This window comes from Coregonus clupeaformis, chromosome 10 (genome assembly GCF_020615455.1).
Source record: "Coregonus clupeaformis isolate EN_2021a chromosome 10, ASM2061545v1, whole genome shotgun sequence".
Lineage (NCBI taxonomy): Eukaryota > Metazoa > Chordata > Actinopteri > Salmoniformes > Salmonidae > Coregonus > Coregonus clupeaformis.
The window spans coordinates 15,037,049-15,053,894 of record NC_059201.1 but is presented as its reverse complement, the minus strand read 5'-3'; the positions used below and the strand labels follow the sequence as shown (position 1 = coordinate 15,053,894).

The window sequence follows — 16,846 nt, the reverse complement described above, 5'->3', positions numbered from 1 at the left end:
CCCCTTATGGGTACACTCAATATGGCTGACATTGTATGCTTAATTGCCACGTTAACATGGAATGTTCATTAAAATGATGCTGTGGCTTTATAATGTCAATTGTGTTGACTGTTAATAAAGCACAAATTGAATGCTGTACTTCCAGCTTTATTTTCTGATCATGGGTACTCTAAAAATGGCCGCCGGTCTACCCATCACCGACCCATTGACTTGAATAGGGATGTCCGTTCAATGAATTATATTTCTATGACTGGCTTTGAAGGTAATGTACAGCTACATTTATGTTAGCTAATACAAGCTGCAATACGGTAGTGATGAGAAAGAATGACTTTGTGACTAAATAGGATTTAGCAAGGTGTGCCAACAAAGTGCTTACCTTCACATGCGCATCTTCTAATGGTTAACTAGAAATAGTTAACACGCTCCAGAAAACAAATCAATCCCAGGAAATATTTATTCCTTATAGCAAAACATTATGCCTCAAGCTTATTAGTGTGCTTGATCCCACTACTAACCAGGGGTTGGAACCAAAATTATTTTCCAATCATTTCATTCTGAACAGAACCATTATTTATTTCATTCCGCTCCACTGTTCCGAACAGCAAAATAAAGTTCTGAACCAGTTCGAACCAAAAAAAAAGTACCGGTTTCTATCGTTCCTTTCTATTCCTTTTTAAACCTCTGAAACTGTCATTTGTTTTACATTTAGCTCGACATTAAATGACTTCACCAATCAGTGCGGATAGAGCATCTTGCTATGGATCGGGTAAACAATTTAATCTGAATAGGAAAGTCGTTAAGAGCAAATTGTATTTTGCCATAACAGCATGGTATAATCATAATGAAAGACCAACACACACACACACTTTGTTGCCAGTCACAGTGTAGGGCGCGAGATGCAACTTGACATTTTGTGGGTGAGGAGAGCACGAGAGAGGATGGAGGAATCTTGCCTTGAAGCGCTGGGCATGTAGCACCCCCTAAAAAAATGTAATTAATCTCTGTGTATATATATAAACAAGTATTTTTTCACAAAAATAGTGCACTGGGCCTTTACTAGTTGTCACGATCGTTGAACGGAGTAGACCAAGGCGCAGCGTGATGAGCGAACATACTTTATTATCTTTAGTGATAACAAGAACAAAACAATAAACGAACAACGTGACGTCCTAGGTTAAACATCCAAACACGGAACAAACCAAAAGGAACAAGATCCCACAACTATTGTGGGAAAACAGCCTGTTTAAATGTGGTTCCCAATCAGAGACAACCAGCCACAGCTGACACTCGTTGCCTCTGATTGAGAACCACACCGGCCAACATAGAAATAGAACACATAGAATATACAACACAGAACAAGAACATATAGAATCTACACACCCTGGCTCAACATATAGAGTCCCTAGAGCCAGGGTGTGACAGTACCCCCCCCCCAAAGGCGCGGACTGCGACCGCGCCTCAACATAAACCAAACAGGGGAGGGCTGGGTGGGCATTCCTCCTCGGAGGCGGTTCCGGCTCCGGGCTTGACCACCACCCTTCAACCATCCCCCCGTAGCGCCCCTGGTCCGGTCTGGCCCCGCTGGCTGGAGCTGGACTGGACATCGTAGGAGCGGATTGCTTAAGCTCCAGTGTGGAGCAGCTGACCGGTACCTGACCAGGCACCGGTAACCCAGGCACGGGTTGTGCCGGACTGACGACGCGCACCCCTGGCTTGGTGCGTGGAGCAGGAACGGGCCTGACCGGGCTGACGATGCGCACCCCTGGCTTGGTGCGTGGAGCAGGAACGGGCCGTACCGGGCTGACGACTCGCACCCCTGGTTTGGTGCGAGTGGCAGGAACAGGCCGGGCCGGGCTGGCGACGCGCACCGTAGGCTTGGTGCGAGTGGCAGGAACAAGCCGGGCCGGGCTGGCGACGCGCACCATAGGCTTGGTGCGAATGGCAGTAACAGGCCGGGCCGGTCTGGTGACGCACACCGTAGGCTTGGTGCGAGGGGCAGGAACAGGCCGGGCCGGGCTGGCGACGCATACCGTAGGCTTGGTGCGAGGGGCAGGAACAGGCCGGGCCGGGCTGGCGACGCGCACCATCAACTTAGTGCGGGGAGCAGGAACGGGCCGGACCGGACTGGTGACGCACACCACTTGCTTGGTGCGAGTGGCAGGAACAGGCCGGGCCGGGCTGGCGACGCACACCGTAGGCTTGGTGCGAGGGGCAGGAACAGGCCGGGCCGGGCTGGCGACGCGCACCATCAACTTAGTGCGGGGAGCAGGAACGGGCCGGACCGGACTGGTGACGCACACCACTTGCTTGGTGTGAGGAGCGGGACTGGGTTTCGTCATAACCCTCCGCTCCCTCAGCTGCCTACACAGTTCCTCTCGCCGTGCCTCTACTCTCACTCTCTCCCTTATCGCCTCCAGTAGCTCCACCCTCTGAACCACTATCTCCTGCTCCCTCTGGACCACTAGCCCCCTTAACCTGGTGGCCTCCTCACCTAACCTCCTAATACGCCCTGTAGCTGCCTCCTGCTGCCCCGTCGTCCATGCCGTGTGTCCCCCCCCCTAAAAATGTTTTGGGGTTGCCTCTCGTCCGTCCGACGACGACCCTGTTGACGCCGTTGCTCCTCTCTCCGTCGCGTCTCTACCGTCTCCTTCCATGGACGGCGATCCATCCCGGCCTGGATTTCCTCCCAGGTCCAGGACCCCTGCCCGTCCATTATCTGCTCCCACGTCCAGGCTGCCTGCTCCTGGACACGCTGCTTGGTCCTGGTATGGTGGGATCTTCTGTCACGATCGTTGAACGGAGTAGACCAAGGCGCAGCGTGATGAGCGAACATACTTTATTATATTTAGTGATAACAAGAACAAAACAAACGAACAACGTGACGTCCTAGGTTAAACAACCAAACACGGAACAAACCAAAAGGAACAAGATCCCACAACTATTGTGGGAAAACAGCCTGTTTAAATGTGGTTCCCAATCAGAGACAACCAGCCACAGCTGACACTCGTTGCCTCTGATTGAGAACCACACCGGCCAACATAGAAATAGAACACATAGAATATACAACACAGAACAAGAACACATAGAATCTACACACCCTGGCTCAACATATAGAGTCCCCAGAGCCAGGGTGTGACACTAGTCCTGTATTAGTACAGGGAAATGTTTTCTTCAGCACCATGTTTGTAACGTCGGCAGTAGGCTACAGCAACCTATGCTTCAGAGGGGAGGGGCAGATAGCCTACACACAAGTACACCCACTGGCAAAGATTTCCAGCTGGCAGGCAGACGCTGGAATACGTTTCTGAGTGGCAGTGAGGGCTTTGCATTTATGCTTTGTTGCGATTTTTGTGGGACTGGAAAAAATTGCCAGAACGTAAAATAACGTTATTAACTGGTTCCCATGCTTTTAAAATAACGGTTCTGTTCCGGAACAGTATAGATCACTTTAGTTTCAGGTTAGGGTTCTGTTCCTCAAATAATTTCATTATTTTCTGGTCCAACCCTTGCTACTAACCACTATTGTTATCCAGCATTTTCATTTTAATTAATGTGCTTGCTTCAGCAAGACCACTACTGTTAAATAGCTGACGCAATCGCTCAAATTTTCTTCAGGAAATGTTCCTTTTCTAGTTATAGCATGATGCTTTGCAGAGTAGCCTAATACAGCGCCTTCAGAAAGTGTTTATACCTCTTGACTTATTCCACATTTTGTTGTGTTACTGCCTGAATTCAACCATATTTTCTCACCCATCTACAGAAAATACCCCATAATGACAAAGTAAAAACATGTTTATAGAAATGTTTGCATATCTATTGAAAATGAAATTCAGAAATATCTCATTTATATACGTATTCACACCCCTGAGTCAGTACATGTTAGAATCATGTTTGGCAGCGATTACAGCTGTGTGTCTTTCTGGGTAAGTCTCTAAGAGCTTTGCACACCTGGATTGTACAATATTTGCACTTCTTGCACCGTCAAGTTGACAGCCATTTTCAAGTCTTGCCATAGATTTTCAAGCCGATTTAAGTCAAACCTGTAACTAGGCCACTCAGGAACATTCAGTGTCATCTTGGTAAGCAACTCCAGTGTATATTTGGCCTTGTGTTTTAGGTTATTGTCCTCCTAAAAGGTGAATTTGTCTCCCAGTGTCTGTTTGGAAAGCAGACTGAACCAGGTTTTCCTCTAGGATTTTGCCTGTGCTTAGCTCTATTCCATTTATTTTTATCATAAAAAAAAAACTCCCTAGTCCTTGCCGATGACAAGCATACCCATAACATGATTCAGCCACCACCATGCTTGAAAATATGAAGAGTGGTACTCAGTGATGTGTTGGATTTTCCCCAAACATAACGCTTTGTATTCAGGACATAAAGTACATTTCTTTGCCACATCTTTTGCAGTTTTACTTTAGTGCTTTATTGCAAACAGAAACCATATTTTGGAATATTTGTATTCTGTACATGCTTTCTTCTTTTCGCTCTGTCATTTAGGTTAGTATTGTGGAGTAACTACAATGTTGTTGATCCATCCTCAGTTTTCTCCTATCACAGCCATTAAACTCTGTAACTGTTTTAAAGTCACCATTGGCCTCATGGTGAAATCCCTGAGCGGTTTGCTTCCTCTCTAGTAACTGAGTTAGGAAGGACGCCTGTAACTTTGTAGTGAGTGGGTGTATTGATACACCATCCAAAGTGTAAATAATAACTTCACCATGCTCAAAGGGATATTCAGTGTCTCCTTTTTTTTTTTTTACCCATCTACCAATAGGTGCCCTTTTTCACGAGGCATTGGAAAACCTACCTGGTCTTTGTGGTTGAATTGGTGTTTGAAATGTACTGCTCGACTAAGGGGCCTTACAGATAATTGTATGTGTGGGGTACAGAGATGGTACAAATTATTATGTGACTTGTTAAGCAAATTCTTGCTCCTGAACGTATTTAGGCTTGCCATAACAAAGGGGTTGAATACTTTTCAGCTTTTCATTTTTTATTAACTTGTAAACATTAAAAAAAGAATAATTCCACTTTGACATTATGGGGTATGATCTCAATTGTAGCCATTTTAAATTCAGGCTGTAACACAAGAAAATGTGGAAAAAGTAAAGGGGTGTGAATACTTTCTGAAGGCACTGTATATGCTGAGGCTCTTGAGATTGCAGTCTTAATGTAGTGGATGATGTAACGGCTTAAAGTGCATTTGTGTGTATATGTGTGTGTATGCAATGTGTGTCTTTTTAATCCACTCATCAACACTGAACTGAGCGGTGAATAGAGAGCGGTGAACACAGAGGGGCGAACACAGGAGACCGGCAGATGACCTGACGTTTCAGAAAATGTGTTTAGAAATGGCAGTACCACTGAATCTGCAGACTGACAGACAGACAGACTGACGGACACTGCTTTGTGTATGTCAACGTGTGGGAAAGGTCCTTCTCACTCGTACAGTATGTGGATATGTTGTGGAGCGTTGATGCTTGGGTCACCTTGACCTGGTTTGCAGAGGGAAGTTATGCAGCAGCTCCAATACCTGTACCAGATCCCCAGTATTCTCCCCTACCTGTCTCCACCAACCACACGGCAGGCTATCCTGCAGCTAAGCCTGTCACAGCCCAGCCCTGCAGCGATTGGACGGACACAGAGCCCCTGTCAGCCAGTCAGCGATCTGTCTGTCTGTTAGTGATACTGGAGAAAGAGAGCAAGAGAGAGGGGGAGAGAGAGACTGTGTGTGAGAGTAAGAGAGAGAAGCACAGTCTTTCTGCTGACGATTCAGGATTCTAAAGTGAAGCGTCATTCATCCGTGAATTGGATTGGCTCTGTGTGTGTGTGTGTGTGTGTGTGCGTGCATGCGTGTGTTTCCTAGTTCACCTTGACTTACTGTTCAGCTTTAAGATGATTTATTAGGTTGGCTAGACCAGGCATATGTCTGTTTAAACATCTCTACCTAAACATGCTGGTCGAAATCAGCCTCAATATATTTACATTTTAGGCCTGTCGTAGGCCTATGTATTGAATCATCTCTCCATAACTGTTTCACTGTAATCATATCAAATAATACTTTGGTAACGGTCGTCGTTTGTAACTGGACTGTTGTATTTAAGAATTTCTTCTGAGAGTCTGTGAGTATCTTTACCATGAGACATGAATTAAAAAGCCCAGGCCTATGATCCTTCCCCCACCTCACTTTAATTTACATTTTACATTTTAGTCATTTAGCAGACGCTCTTATCCAGAGCGACTTACAGATAGTGAGTGCATACATTTTTCATACTGGCCCCTCTTGATTGCCATATGTGTTTTATCCTGTGCGTTGAGTAAAAGCTTTTACCACTGGATCTAATGCTCTAGTCTATTTACATAAAGATACCTAGAAACAAATCATGCATCACTGTCAATTCTGCATATGCATATTTATCAGTGACCAGCCCTAATAATGTAATCAATCAGCAGCCAAGGTTAATGACTAGCTGGTCAATGTTGCTATTAATAATACTCACTTCAGGGCAAATAGACAAGGTTACCCACACATCCATGGTCGGAATGTAAGAGAATGTGTTAAAAATGCAGACAACACGTAGCATCTAACCTCCAACTGCAACACAGAGTTTTTCCTGGTTAGGTTACGTGGCCCTTAAATCATGATACCTATGAGGTATCCACAGAAAGGGTGAGCGGGTGACTAGTGGATGCTTTTGTAGGCAGTGGGTACCACTGTGCAGTATCTTTGTACATACTAGCTCATAACACCACATAATGTTCTGTGATGTTAGGAGTTTGATTTGAGGTTCCTCCCTTCCTCTCTCCTGTTTCTGTCTGACCCTCTCTCCTGTTGTCTTCCTCAGCTGGATGACACTAGCTCTTCAGAGGGCAGCACCATAGACATCAAGCCTGACGTGGAGGAGGTGGTGGTGGTGGAGGTTGTGGAGGAGTTCCTGGACCCAGACGCCTGCTGGACAGATGGTAACTAAGAACCCACAGAGAGACACAGGCCTCAGTCTGGCCACAATAGCACTTATTGGCCATGCCAAGTGTGGGTCTGTGAGTGTTTGTCATCATCTACAGTTTGTATGGCATAATGAGGCAATTTTATGTGCGTGTGTAGTACTAGTCAATAGTGTGTACATGTCCTAAACGTGTTTGTCTGTATCATTAACAGTGAGTGTGTGTGTGTGTGCCCTCTTATCCAGAATGTGTTGCCAAGTATACGTTTTTGTACTTGCCCATCGATCATGGCTGGGGGAAGCACTGGTGGTTCCTGAGGAAGACAAGCTACCTGATCGTGGAGCATAACTGGTTTGAGACGGTCATCATCTTCATGATCCTTCTCAGTAGCGGGGCGTTGGTAAGAACGCACACACACACGTTTGTTTTACTATCCTTCTGGGGACCAAACAATTGATTCCCATTCAAAATCCTATTTTTCCAAACCCTAAACCTAACCATAATCCTTAACCTAAACCTAACCCTAACTCCTAAACCTAACCCTAACTCTAATTCTAACCCTAGCCCTAAACCTAACCCCTAAGCCTAGCCTTTTTCCTTGGGTGGACCTGTGAAATGTCCCCACTTGTTTTACTATCCTTGTGGGGACTTCTGGTTCCCACAAGGATAGTAAAACAAAACACACACACGCACACACTAACAGTTTAGCTCATACTGCACCATTAAGTACTGTCTTACAGTAAACCGTATCAGTTCTGACAGAATGTACTGAAATTGAATAATTAAATAATTACATATTTTATTCCCCCTTCTTGCAAAGTGTAAGTCTTAGAGAGATCATGCCTTTTGCCTTTCTTCTGCGACTGTTTGTGATATGATTCTTGCTAATGAGCAGCAAAGTTCTGTAATGCATTAACCTTTTAACCAAAGGAATACAGCTTAGTTTGCAGCTTTCTGTAGGACTGTAGAACAATGGTGATTCAGAATGCTTACAGTGCCTTCAGAAAGTATTCACACCACTTGATTTTTTCCACATTTTGTTGTGTTACAAGGTGGGATAAAAATGTATTTAATTGTCATTTTTTGTCAATGATCTAAACAAAATGTGTTTTTATAAAAATTTATGAAAAATAAAACACTAATACATCTTGATTACATACAGTGGGGAAAAAAAGTATTTAGTCAGCCACCAATTGTGCAAGTTCTCCCACTTAAAAAGATGAGAGAGGCCTGTAATTTTCATCATAGGTACACGTCAACTATGACAGACACATTGAGAATTTTTTTTCCAGAAAATCACATTGTAGGATTTTTAATGATTTTATTTGCAAATTATGGTGGAAAATAAGTATTTGGTCACCTACAAACAAGCAAGATTTCTGGCTCTCACATACCTGTAACTTCTTCTTTAAGAGGCTCCTCTGTCCTCCACTCGTTACCTGTATTAATGGCACCTGTTTGAACTTGTTATCAGTATAAAAGACACCTGTCCACAACCTCAAACAGACCAAAGAGCTGTCAAAGGACACCAGAAACAAAATTGTAGACCTGCACCAGGCTGGGAAGACTGAATCAGCAATAGGTAAGCAGCTTGGTTTGAAGAAATCAACTGTGGGAGCAATTATTAGGAAATGGAAGACATACAAGACCACTGATAATCTCCCTCGATCTGGGGCTCCACGCAAGATCTCACACCGTGGGGTCAAAATGATCACAAGAACGGTGAGCAAAAATCCCAGAACCACACGGGGGGACCTAGTGAATGACCTGCAGAGAGCTGGGACCAAAGTAGCAAAGCCTACCATCAGTAACACACTACGCCGCCAGGCACTCAAATCCTGCAGTGCCAGACGTGTCCCCCTGCTTAAGCCAGTACATGTCCAGGCCCGTCTGAAGTTTGCTAGAGTGCATTTGGATGATCCAGAAGAGGATTGGGAGAATGTCATATGCTCAGATGAAACCAAAATAGAACTTTTTGGTAAAAACTCAACTCGTCGTGTTTGGAGGACAAAGAATGCTGAGTTGCATCCAAAGAACACCATACCTACTGTGAAGCATGGGGGTCGAAACATCATGCTTTGGGGCTGTTTTTTTCTGCAAAGGGACCAGGACGACTGATCCGTGTAAAGGAAAGAATGAATGGGGCCATGTATCGTGAGATTTTGAGTGAAAACCTCCTTCCATCAGCAAGGGCATTGAAGATGAAACGTGGCTGGGTCTTTCAGCATGACAATGATCCCAAACACACCGCCCGGGCAACGAAGGAGTGGCTTCGTAAGAAGCATTTCAAGGTCCTGGAGTGGCCTAGCCAGTCTCCAGATCTCAACCCCATAGAAAATCTTTGGAGGGAGTTGAAAGTCTGTGTTGCCCAGCGACAGCCCCAAAACATCACTGCTCTAGAGGAGATCTGCATGGAGGAATCGGCCAAAATACCAGCAACAGTGTTTGAAAACCTTATGAAGACTTACAGAAAACGTTTGACCTGTGTCATTGCCAACAAAGGGTATATAACAAAGTATTGAGAAACTTTTGTTATTGACCAAATACTTATTTTCCACCATAATTTACAAATAAATTCATTAAAAATCCTACAATGTGATTTTCTGGATTTTTTTTCTTATTTTGTCTGTCATAGTTGACGTGTACCTATGATGAAAATTACAGGCCTCTGTCATCTTTTTAAGTGGGAGAACTTGCACAATTGGTGGCTGACAATACTTTTTTCCCCACTGTAGGTATTCAACCCCCTGAGTCAATACATGTTAGAATCACCTTTGGCAGTGATTACAGCTGTGAGTCTTTCTGGGTAAGTCTCTAAGAGCTTTGCACACCTGGATTGTACAATATTTGCATTTATTATTTTTAAAATTATTCAAGCTTTGTCAAGTTGGTTATTGATTAATGCTAGACATACATTTTCATGTCGTGCTATAGATTTTCAAGCAGATTTAAGTCAAAACTGTAACTAGGCCACTCAGGAATATTCAATGTCGTCTAAGCAACTCCAGTGTATATTTGGCCTTGTGTTTTAGGTTATTGTCCTGCTGATAGGTGAATTGGTCTCCCAGTGTCTGTTGTAAAGCAGACTTAACCATTTTTTCCTCTAGGATTTTGCCTATGCTTAGCTCTATTCCGTTTATTTTTATCCCCCCAAAAAACTCCCTAGTCCTTGCTGATGACAAGCATACCCATAACATGATGCAGCCACTACCATGCTTGAAAATATGAAGAGAGGTATACAGTGATGTGTTGTGTTGGATTTGCCTCAAACATAACCGTTTGTATTCACGACATAAATTGAATTTCTTTGACACATTTTTTGCTTTTTTACTTTAGTGCCTTATTGCAAACAGGATGCATGTTCTGGAATACTTTTTTTCTGTACAAGCTTCCTTCTTTTCACTCTGTCATTTAGGTTAGTATTGCGGAGTAACTACAATGTTGTTGATCCATCCTCAGTCTTCTCCTATCACAGCCATTAAACTCTGTAACTGTTTTAAAGTCACCATTGGCCTCATGATGAAATCCCTGAGCAGTTTGCTTCCTCTCCGGCAACTGAGTTAGGAAGGACGCCTGTATCTTTGTAGTGAGTGGGTGTATTAATACACCATCCAAAGCGTATTTAATAACTTCACCATGCTCAAAGGGATATTCAATGTCTGCTTTTATTTATTTTTAGCCATCTACCAATAGGTGCCCTTCTTTGCGAGGCATTGGAAAATCTTCCTGGTCATTGTGGTTGAATCTGTGTTTGAAATTCACTGCTCGATTGAGAGACGTAGAGATACAGTGGGGAGAACAAGTATTTGATACACTGCCAATTTTACAGGTTTTCCTACTTACAAAGCATGTAGAGGTCTGTAATTTTTATCATAGGTACACTTCAACGGTGAGAGACGGATTCTAAAACAAAAATCCAGAAAATCACATTGTATGATTTTTAAATAATTAATTTGCATTTTATTGCATGACATAAGTATTTGATCACCTACCAACCAGTAAGAATTCCGGCTCTCACAGACCTGTTAGTTTTTCTTTAAGAAGCCCTCCTGTTCTCCACTCATTACCTGTATTAACTGCACCTGTTTGAACTTGTTACCTGTATAAAAGACACCTGTCCACACACTCAATCAAACAGACTCCAACCTCTCCACAATGGCCAAGACCAGAGAGCTGTGTAAGGACATCAGGGATAAAATTGTAGACCTGCACAAGGCTGGGATGGGCTACAGGACAATAGGCAAGCAGCTTGGTGAGAAGGCAACAACTGTTGGCGCAATTATTAGAAAATGGAAGAAGTTCAAGATGACGGTCAATCACCCTCGGTCTGGGGCTCCATGCAAGATCTCACCTCGTGGGGCATCAATGATCATGAGGAAGGTGAGGGATCAGCCCAGAACTACACGCCAGGACCTGGTCAATGACCTGAAGAGAGCTGGGACCACAGTCTCAAAGAAAACCATTAGTAACACACTACGCCGTCATGGATTAAAATCCTGCAGCGCACGCAAGGTCCCCTGCTCAAGCCAGCGCATGTCCAGGCCCGTCTGAAGTTTGCCAATGACCATCTGGATGATCCATAGGAGGAATGGGAGAAGGTCATGTGGTCTGATGAGACAAAAATAGAGCTTTTTGGTCTAAACTCCACTCGCCGTGTTTGGAGGAAGAAGAAGGATGAGTACAACCCCAAGAACACCATCCCAACCGTGAAGCATGGAGGTGGAAACAGCATTCTTTGGGGATGCTTTTCTGCAAAGGGGACAGGACGACTGCACCGTATTGAGGGGAGGATGGATGGGGCCATGTATCACGAGATCTTGGCCAACAACCTCCTTCCCTCAGTAAGAGCATTGAAGATGGGTCGTGGCTGAGTCTTCCAGCATGACAACGACCCGAAACACACAGCCAGGGCAACTAAGAAGTGGCTCCGTAAGAAGCATCTCAAGGTCCTGGAGTGGCCTAGCCAGTCTCCAGACCTGAACCCAATAGAAAATCTTTGGAGGGAGCTGAAAGTCCGTATTGCCCAGCGACAGCCCCGAAACCTGAAGGATCTGGAGAAGGTCTGTATGGAGGAGTGGGCCAAAATCTTTGCTGCAGTGTGTGCAAACCTGGTCAAGACCTACAGGAAACGTATGATCTCTGTAATTGCAAACAAAGGTTTCTGTACCAAATATTAAGTTCTGCTTTTCTGATGTATCAAATACTTATGTCATGCAATAAAATGCAAATGAATTACTTAAAAATCATACAATGTGATTTTCTGGATTTTTGTTTTAGATTCCGTCTCTCACAGTTGAAGTGTACCTATGATAAAAATTACAGACCTCTACATGCTTTGTAAGTAGGAAAACCTGCAAAATCGGCAGTGTATCAAATACTTGTTCTCCCCACTGTAATTGTATGTGTGGGGTACAGAGATGAGATAGTCCTTCAAAAATCATGTTAAACACTATTATTGTGCACAGAGTGAGTCCATGCAACTTATTATGTGATGTGTTAAGCACATTTTTACTCCTGCACTTACAGTTGAAGTCGGAAGTTGCATACACTTAGGTTGGAGTCATTAAAACTAGTTTTTTCAACCACTCCACGAATTTCTTGTTAACAAATTATAGTTTTGGCAAGTCGGTTAGGACATCTACTTTGTGCATGACACAAGTAATGTTTCCAACAATTGTTTACAGACAGATTATTTCACTTATAATTCACTGTATCACAATTCCAGTGGGTCAGAAATGTACATACACTAAGTTGACTGTCCCTTTAAACAGCTTTGAAAATTCCAGAAAATGATGTCATGGCTTTAGAAGCTTCTGATAGGCTAATTGACATCATTTGACTTAATTGGATGTGGATTTATTTGAAGGCCTACCTTCAAACTCAGTGCCTCTTTACTTGTTATCATGGGAAAATCAAAAGAAATCAGCCAAGACCTCAGAAAACAAATGGTAGACCTCTACAAGTCTGGTTCATCCTTGGGAGCAATTTCCAAACGCCTGAAGGTACCACGTTCATCTGTACAAAAAATAGTACGCAAGTATAAACACCATGGGACCAGGCAGCCGCCATACCGCTCAGGAAGGAGACGCGTTCTGTCTCCTAGAGATGAAAAGGTGCAAAAAGTGCAAATCAATCCCAGAACAACAGCAAAGGACCTTGTGAAGATGCTGGAGGAAACAGGTACAAAAGTATCTATATCCACAGTCAAACGAGTCCTATATCGACATAACCTGAAAGGCCGCTCAGCAAGGAAGAAGCCACTGCTCCAAAACCGCCATAAAAAAGCCAGACTACGGTTTGCAACTGCACATGGGGACAAAGATCATACTTTTTGGAGAAATGTCCTCTGGTCTGATGAAACAAAAATAGAACTGTTTGGCCATAATGACCATCGTTATGTTTGGAGGAAAAAGGGGGTTGCTTGCAAGCTGAAGAACACCATCCCAACCGTGAATCACGGGGGAGGCAGCATCATGCTGTGGGGGTGCTTTGCTGCAGGAGGGGCTGGTGCACTTCACAAAATAGATGGCATCATGAGGAAGGAAAATTATGTGGATATATTGAAGTAACATCTCAAGACATCCGTCAGGAAGTTAAAGCTCGGTCGCAAATGGGTCTTCCAAATGGACAATGACTCCAAGCATACTTCCAAAGTTGTGGCAAAATGGCTTAAGGACAACAAAGTCAAGGTATTGGAGTGGCCATCACAAAGCCCTGACCTCAATCCTATAGAAAATTTGTGGGCAGAACTGACAAGTGTTTACGAGCAAGGAGGCCTACAAACTTGACTCAGTTACACCAGCTCTGTCAGGAGGAACGGGCGAAAAATTCACCCAACTTATTGTGGGAAGCTTGTGGAAGGCTACCTAACACGTTTGACCCAAGTTAAACAATTTAAAGGCAATGCTACCAAATACTAATTGAGTGTATGTAAACTTCTGACCCACCCACCGGGAATGTGATGAAAGAAATACAAGCTGAAATAAATAATTCTCTCTACTGTTATTCTGACATTTCACATTCTTAAAATAAAGTGGTGATCCTAATTGACCTAAGACAGGGAATTTTTACTAGGATTAAATGTCAGGAATTGTGAAAAACTGAGTTTAAATGTATTTGGCGAAGGTGTATGTAAACTTCCGACTTCAACTGTAGGCTTGCGATAACAAAGGGGTTGACTACTTACTGACTCAAGACATTTCAGCTTTTCATTTTTAATTAATTTGTAAACATTTCTAAAAACATAATTCCACTGGCCTACACACAATACCCCATAGTGTCAAAGTGGAATGATGTTTTTCTGAATTTTTTAAAATGAATTAAAAATGAAAAGTTGAAATGTCTTGAGTCAATAAGTATTCAACTCCTTTGTTATATACCCCACACATACAATTATGTGTAAGGTCCCTCAGTCAAGCAGTGAATTTCAAACACAGATTCAACCACAAAGATCGGGACTTTTTCCAATGCCACGCAAAGAAGGGTACCTATTGGTAGATGGGTAAATATTTAAAAGCAGACATTGAATATCCCTTTGAGCATGGTGAAGTTATTAATTAACCTTTGGATAGTGTATCGATACAGGCGTCCTTCCTAACTCAGTTGTTGGAGAGGTAGGAAACTGCTCAGTGATTTCACCATTAGGCCAATGGTGACTTTAAAACAGTTACAGAGTTTAATGGCTGTGAAAGGAGAAAACTGAGGATGGCTCAACAACATTGTATTACTCCACAATACTAACCTTATTGACAGAGTGAAAAGAAGGAAGGCTGTACAGAATAAAAAATTTCCAAAACATGCATCCAGTTTAAAACAAAGCACTAAAGTAATACTGCAAAAAATGTGGTAACGCAATTAACTTTTTGTCCTGAACACAAAGTGTTATGTTCGAGGCAAATCCAATACAACACAGTACTGAGTACCACTCTCAATTATTTTGACTTCCTTACCAAGAAGACAGTGAATGTTCCTGATTTGCTGAGTTACTGTTTTTACTTAAATCTGCTTGAAAATCTATGGCAAGACCAGAAAATGGTTGTCTAGCAATGATCAACAACCAATTTGACAGAGCTTGAAGAATTTTGAAAATAATAATGGGTCAATATTGTACAATCCAGGTGTGCAAAGCTCTTAGAGACTTACCCAGAAATACTCACAGCTGTAATCGCTGCCAAAGGTGACTGTAAGATTAATTGACTTAGGGCTGTGAATACTTATGTAAATGAGATATTTCTGTATTTCATTTTCAATAAATTTGCTAACATTTGTAAAAACATGTTTTCACTTTGTCATTATGGGGCATTGTGTGTGGATGGCTGAGAAAAATATTTTTAATAAATGTTGAATTCATGCTGTAACGACAAAATGTGGAATATTTCAAGGTGTATGAACACTTTCTGAAGGCACTGTATGTGTTCAGGAATGGACAGAGGGGATATAGAATAGTGGAGCTGAGTGGACTATTAACCCTACAGTACAGAGAGAACCTGTTCCATCACTTACATTAGCCTACCTCCTCTTTCACTGCTGTGGGCAGTGACTATGTAAACACTGCACATCCTGAGAGCATTCAATACACTGTTGTATGAGAGAGAACAACTAAATTCACATTCACATAGTTTGCCATGAACATAGGGCAGTATCAACGTTAGCACAGTTGAATCCCAAGACATTAGACGCAATCAGTAAGTTTATGTAGAGAAAACAATACTGTATATAAAAAAGACAACGTAACACTTTTTGGAGGACTGAGACAGGATGGTCTTTGCTATTGTTCCCAATTGCACCTTTAACACTATATGCTGTCGTTTGCAGAGAATTCATATTTCAACAGGAAAAGCAAACGTCAAAACTATCTATTAAACCATAGAGAGGGTCATGAGTTTTTCACATGACCAGGAAAAACTCAGAGGCCTAATCATAAGACAAGACGTCCAGTCACGTCAGTGTTGTTAACCTGCTGGTGTTCTGTTGGCCCCTCCCCCCAGGCCTTTGAGGATGTGTACATAAATAAGAGGAAGACCATCAAGATCATCCTAGAGTACGCAGACAGCGTGTTCACCTATATCTTCATCCTGGAGATGGTGCTCAAATGGGTGGCCTATGGCTGGGTCAAATACTTCACCAACGCCTGGTGTTGGCTGGACTTCTTCATTGTGGATGTAAGTAACTTCTCCAATGGACTCTATGTTACTTCCTGCCTCCTCTTATGATTTCCTTCCTCCATCTTTCCATCCTTTATTCTATTGTGCTGGTCTCTCTTTTAATCTCTTTTTATCTCTCTTGCTTTGTCTTCTTCATGTTCTTCTTCTCTGGCTATGTCTTTTATGTATCTTGCTCTCTCTCTGTCAGTCTTCGTTTTATGAGAGATGATGAGCTTTGCTCTCCTCTTCCCATGTTGGATGCTGTTTCCCTTCAACCACACTGTAGTTGTAACCAGATTACTCTTTGTTCCTGATCTGAGACAACTTTGATAATAAGGGACTTGAATATTGATTGCAGATGCTGGGTTATGGACATGACATCAAATCATTACCTATTGACATAGAACATTTAGCAGGCATAGCAAAACCCTCCCTTCTTCCCATAAATATACTCTGTATAGTATGTAACTCAAACATTTGCCAATTCGACTGCTTCGTCAACAAAATTCGACCAATCATTTAAGTGGATTTTATTTAATTGAATGCTCCACTTAGTCTCCAGCTGAAATGTTGAAAAGCCTGGCATCATTCATTGATATTAAGGCCTTTCCCGTTGTGTCTCTCTACCCTGTTTAACTAACTCTATGGGCTAGTGTGTTATCTGTTGCTGTTTAGTTGACCTATCTTGTCGTTGCTGTGAGTGAACCACTGTAATATGGAATATTACAGCCTGGGATGGGAGGTGTGGTATTAGCAGT

General features: G+C 42.9%; 1 protein-coding gene across 1 annotated transcript in view; it reads left to right on the top strand.

The window, feature by feature from the left end:
* Nucleotides 1–16,846, top strand: part of LOC121575201 (sodium channel protein type 8 subunit alpha-like) — a 139,364-nt gene that overhangs the window by 105,762 nt on the left and 16,756 nt on the right. Inside the window, exons 19-21 of the mRNA XM_041888153.2 lie at nucleotides 6,846–6,963; nucleotides 7,191–7,345; nucleotides 15,933–16,106. Coding sequence (XP_041744087.1) covers nucleotides 6,846–6,963; nucleotides 7,191–7,345; nucleotides 15,933–16,106 — 447 coding nt within the window. The remainder of the gene's footprint in view (nucleotides 1–6,845; nucleotides 6,964–7,190; nucleotides 7,346–15,932; nucleotides 16,107–16,846) is intronic.